The following is a 5,790-nucleotide window of genomic DNA, read 5'->3' as shown; positions in this document are numbered from 1 at the left end:
GTTGCCAGCGTGACCCTTTTGGCTGTGGCATTGCAGTGCTCTGCTGTAGACATGGCTGGTGGAGATGCGGAGGGCAATAGGGACTCTGAAAGCATCCGCTGGTGTAGTGGGGGAAGGTGTCGTGTCCCTGCGATTGCCTGCTTTCCTTCCTCCCTTTGGCTCGTGCTTTTTGGCCAAGGCCACTGTGCAGAGCAGCTCTGTAGAGGTTTGTTTGTCTTGTCTTTGGGTTAGATCTTTACTGGCTTTTAGGAGACAGAGAGGGATGGTGCAGGTGGGGGGGACGTGCTACCGAGCATGGCCATCTTCATGGAATGAAAACCATTGTGGATGTTGGAGATCTCGGGACGCCTTTTCCATGTTCATTGCGTGCTTGTTGCCAAGGTGCCGTGTGACCAGGAGTGAAATCGGATCTGGGACTCGCTAGTCATGGTCAGAGGGCAGCTTGTCCCTAGGTCACTTCCTTGGCCTGAGTTGACAGGCACATTCTCTTTCCTGGGAATTGTTGTGATGTGACTGTGCTTGTGAATACTTAGCCCAGTGCAACTGTGCGCCTCTGGAGGAGGTGAACTCAGGGGTGTGTCTGCCCCTGTCAGCTTGGTAGAGCTGATAAGAGGGTAGAAGTATAAACCTCTGGTGGAGGATTCCGTGTCAGTGGGAACACCTCTTGCAGCCAGGGCTGCTCCGCAGCGTGCAGACTGCAGCACCGTAACATGTGGTGTAGGCTTGGAAGACAAATGCGGAAACCTGTGAAACTTGCTGTCTGTGTTGTTAACATTATTTTGTACAAAAGAACAGTTCTGATGTACTGTTGTGCAGTTTCACAGTTTGGCAAATGTTATCTGCTGCAAGAACACAACCTAAACTCCAGGAGACATCTATCAAGCAACAGAGCCCATGTATTTCTGCAAGCTAGGATTGCCTTTACAGTGAATGACATTTCAGCATAGTTAATACATGCTTTTCAATGCCATAGGATACAAAATACAAGTATTCTAGAAATGCAGGTGTTGAATAGATTCCCTTCATTGAGTGGGATAGCTGGTTACAGAATAAAAACACTCAAAGCCCAGTAAAATACTTAAAATTGATTTAAATACTGAGGTGTTTAGTATTTAATTATTTATTATGAATTATTTAATATTGCCCGTCGTGGCTCCGGAGAAGCCCGCGGGACCCATGTGAGCGACGGCACCGGCCAGGTGCCCTGACTCTCCCTCTCCTCTGGCAACAGCCGGTGTTGGATCGCCGGGACCTGGCCGCGGGCAGGGTCCGGGAGCCCCCCAGCCCCGGTGGCGCCCGGCCGTGGCGGGGCGGTGCCGGCGGTCCCTCAGGGGGCGGAAAGGGCTGCTGGGCACCCCTCCTGCAACAGCCCCTCTGAAGGGTGCGCCAGGCTGTGCAGAGCTACAAGCCGGCAAGCAGAACAGCGGTGGCTGCAGCGCGCGCGGTCCGTGTCCCTGCAGGAGGGCGATGGGAGCGGCGGGTGATGTCCGGGGCACGGCCCGGGGCAGCGCTGCCTGACTGGGGCGGCGGGAGCAGAGGAAGGGGCCGCGCCTGAACGCGACCAACAGCAGGCACGCGGCTGTCACGACTGCACCGCTCTGCCGATACAGGCAGGAAGAGCGCGGGGCGGGGCGGGGCGGAGCGACGGCTCTGCCATCGGCTCGTCGGGGCTGCTCGGCAGGCTGTGTAGCCGTGCGGGGCGGCAGCGATTGGTCAGGTCCGGATGCGAGATGGCGGCGAACGCGACCACAAACCCTTCCCAGCTGCTGCCGCTCGGTAAGCGGCGGCGCCGCCGCGGGCTCCGGTGTTCGGGCCGGGGCGGGGGAGGGCCCGCGCTGTGACCGTGCGGGGCCGCGGGGGCTCCCGCGTTGTGGCCGGGCGGGGCCGGGGTGCGGGCGAGGCTGTTCGCGGGCACCTCGGGGTGGTGCCGCCGCTTGGCGGGAAGCTTGAGCAGGGTGGGCGGCGGCGGCCGAGTGCGGGGCCGGCCAAGAGCGGCGTGAGCGGGCGGGAAGCGCCGGGGGGGCCGAGGGGCCCGGGGGGGCTGTGGAGCCGAGGGCTGAGGGGGCCGCGGGCCGGCCAGCCCGTTGCTGGCTGGCAGCAGCGATTCGTGCACGGACACCTTTTTTTAATAAATGTCTTTTATCTCCCCCCTTTTTTTTTATTCTTATTTTTAGTCTTTTTGTTTGTTTGTTCTTGTTTTTTAAACCAGTGTCCGTGGTAATTACTTCTTTGTTGTCACAATATCAGGGTTTTTGTTTAGGAAACGTATCTACTATGAAACAATCTCTTCTGAATTCCATTTTCCTTAAAACTTTTATTTACAGAACTTGTGGACAAATGCATAGGTTCCCGCATTCATATTGTGATGAAAAGTGATAAAGAAATTGTTGGAACGCTTCTAGGATTCGATGACTTTGTCAGTATCCTTTGCTGGAAATGTTAAGGCCGTTCGCTTTATACGGTGGCTGAATGAATTTATTGCTTTAGAGAGGCTAGGGTTCACTGGACAGAACCTTTTTGTATGGATCAACTGTATTATTCTGATATTTTTATTTTATAGATAAAATTACAATTAAGTATAAAATTAAAATTTTTTATTTTAAAATTCTGGGCCATGTTTTCCTTGAAAGTGGATCTTCAGATATGGTGTTAGAAGATGTTACGGAATTGTAAGTATTATTTCTGCCTCTATTTGCCATTTCATGTTTGGCTTCTTGAGGAAAAATACTGTGTAAGATATATATGCAAAGTGTTTTTATATAAATGTTTGGAATGCTTGCCAGCTGAATAGTTTGTATCTTGGACTTAATACTATGGAAGGTGACCTATTCAGGACAGCCACATTTTAGAGTAGCTGTTGCATGACTGATACCTATAATCAGGTTCCTAGTTTATATCCTTAATTTTGCATGGGTTGTGTGTTGAACTTTCTAGTAGTTTGCGTGCTTTTACATTTCCTTAAGATCTAGGCAAAGATTTAAACGTTTAGTGGATTTAAGGATAAGTATTTATTGCTTTGTCATGCCACATTGCTATTTGAAGCCTGTTTTGATTATTGGTGGTAGTTCAAGAAATTGCTGACATGTAGAGGGTGAGTCTGTGTTTATGTACTGAGCAGAAAAATACAGTGGATCTTCTTCTTAATCTGCCAGGTAGCTTTCTTTACCCAGGTGGTCAATTTCTCTGTCAAGGTTACGCTGCATTGTGTTCCAGCAATTGTCATCGTAATGCAGATATTTGTGTTAGTTCTGCAATCAAAACTGGAATCGTTGTCCCTGGTTCTGTGTTCTTACTTACTTTTTCTGATCCTGTTTCAGTGAGATTACACCTGAGGGCAGAAGAATCACAAAGCTAGACCAGATTTTGCTAAATGGAAACAATATAACAATGGTAAGTCATTGTTGTTAAAAATATGCATGCATGCATTTTCTGTACCCTTAAATCAATGAGTAATCAAGTTCAGCTACTTCAAGGTGAGCTTTCGAGGCAGTTCTGTTACATAAGGTACTTTCAGGTAGTTTCTGGGGCATATGTGTATTTGAATGATGCTGGAAAAGTGATTTATTGCCTTAATACATGTCATGTTTTTTTTTTTTTAAATAAAAAAAAAAAGCATGGCCCTAATTTTACATTGGTGAGTGTTTTTCTGGTCTTCAGGTGTGCAAACGAATCACTGGCTTTGTGACCCACTCTGTAGGCTGGTTCATAGAGTGTCTTAAGTCATGAGTGTTTGCCTATTTAAGTTTGTAGGTGGAATACATATACATTTCATCCATTATTGTGTTTGCAGTAGTTTGGATGCTTACAAGCTCATAGGGTTACTTGGTAGTTACGACACCATGTGATGCCCAGAGAGCTGTACCTTTACATGCTCTGCAAAAAAATCTGGAGGTCTGTTGGATTATATTAAATCAGAAGTGCTATATGATTTTTAGTTTTTCATGTCCTGACATACGTAGATTATTACTGACACAGTAATTAAATACTGTGATGATGCATCCCTAAGTGGAATTCTACACCATGCTAAATACCACAGAAGCAGACCCACAGCAGTGTTTTTGTTTGTCTGCAGAGATGGCTACAAAGTCTGGACTTTCTATGTAAAGGCTTTTGTAATTTTGTGGGAAGAGAGGATGAAGATTGACTTGAGTCAAAGTTGGCTCTGTGTGAACGAGGAATAATCTTCATTTTCCTGCCTTACTTGCTTTGCACCTCCTCACTGTGTGTCTGAGCAAGTGCTGTCTTGACCTAATTTCAAAGCCTATTTCTTCTTTGGTTATTGTTCTGCACCCTTTAAGGGGTAGTGCACGTTCTGTCATCTTATGTGGGGTAAAATTACTCCTATCCAGTTAAGCTGGTGGTACACTGCCCTGGAAGCCAAAGCTGGTGATTCTTTAGAGTGCAAAATTTTCATCAAGACCTAGATGATATATTAGATCTTGTGTCTTTTTGGGGGACATATCTCCCCATGTCAGGAAGACTATGCTTCAGACCTTTTTTTTTAATTATTTTTACTTCAGTCCTGAAAGCAGCAAAGCGCTTTGTCTTTAGAAGTGCTCAGCTAACTATTAAGAGTATATCAGTAAAAGGAATGGTTATCCTTTGCTTTTTTCCCCCTTATTCATGTTTTTCCTTTTGTATGTCTTTTTCTATCACTCAGTTCATTACCTTCTTGACAGGAAAATGCTGTGCTGACTTACTCCTTGCTGCCTGTAGAAGGGTTCAGGCTCTTTATTAAGCTTTTGGGCTCTGCTTAGCAGTAGAAGTTGGTTTCCTCTTTCCAGCTTCCCTGTGTAGTGACTGTCTGGGGAAGAGTCAGCAATTGGGGAAATTCTTCATGAAAGGAAACATGTTCTTTGTCCTTTGAAAATGAGCTGTAGGGTTTCTAGACAGAATCATGTCCTTGAAGTGAATAACAAAGACAAACCCAAAATGTGTGTTATCTAGGAACTTTTGTGTTTTGTTAAACATTCTGTGTGTTTTGGAGATTGTTTTTGGCATGTGCTTCTCTGGCAGTAACTGACTTCCTCTGTTGGGAAAGGAAGATAATATTGAATCTAAAACCCACTTTGGTGGTCTACCGTGAGCTCTCCATGTGCTAAAATGTTGTAAAGCACTGTCAAGTATGGGTTTGTAGAAATCAAATGTATGGCACTAATGCAAAATTATCCTCTTCTTTTATAGCTGGTTCCTGGAGGGGAAGGACCTGAAGTATAAATTGATACAGTTGTCATCTATGAAGACATGTGTTATGTATATGTATATAGTAGAGCTGTGGGGATGTGGGTGTGGGTGGGTTTGGTGTGGGTTGTTTTGTTTACACACTCTTGCAATTGGCATTTGGTAAGAGACATGGATTTCCTCTTTAGGAAAGGTACATTGCTAATGAAGGTGCTAACTTTGTAAGTTGAAATAATGCCTTTCTTGTAAAGATGGAAGATCTGTTCTGAATAAAAGGCTTTCTGTTTGTTAGTTACTGTGTTCTGTTATGTAATTGCACAAGTTAGTTAGTTTTGTTTGATGGAATGGAAAAATGATAGTTATATTTCAGTTCTTGGCAGTCTTCCCGTATCTGTTGCATTTGTTCATGGCCCAAGTCTACATAGAACACAAGTCATGAGCCAAGAGGCTGCTGTTCTTTTGGAATACAGGCAGATACTAAAGCTGGATCACTCCTTTAAACAGTGCTCCAGGTTGCATCACTAGGAACCATATATGCATCCAATGCTCAGCAGCCTTTGGTTCTGCTGCCCTTGAGGTGCAGCTCTCTGGGTATAGTAAAGGCACTGT

General features: G+C 45.8%; 1 protein-coding gene across 1 annotated transcript; it reads left to right on the top strand.

Annotated features, from left to right (window-relative positions):
• The first annotated feature begins 1,644 nt into the window (after positions 1-1,644).
• LSM5 (LSM5 homolog, U6 small nuclear RNA and mRNA degradation associated) lies at positions 1,645-5,472 on the top strand. The gene is made up of 5 exons (XM_037386750.1): positions 1,645-1,776; positions 2,325-2,420; positions 2,642-2,669; positions 3,318-3,390; positions 5,185-5,472. Exons 1-5 carry the CDS (start codon positions 1,731-1,733, stop codon positions 5,215-5,217), a joined length of 276 nt encoding a protein of 91 aa, XP_037242647.1. The 5' UTR covers positions 1,645-1,730; the 3' UTR covers positions 5,218-5,472.
• Positions 5,473-5,790: the final 318 nt, after the last annotated feature.

This window comes from Falco rusticolus, chromosome 4, assembly GCF_015220075.1.
Source record: "Falco rusticolus isolate bFalRus1 chromosome 4, bFalRus1.pri, whole genome shotgun sequence".
Taxonomy (NCBI): Eukaryota; Metazoa; Chordata; class Aves; order Falconiformes; family Falconidae; genus Falco; species Falco rusticolus.
This window is presented reverse-complemented; position numbering and strand designations above follow the sequence as displayed.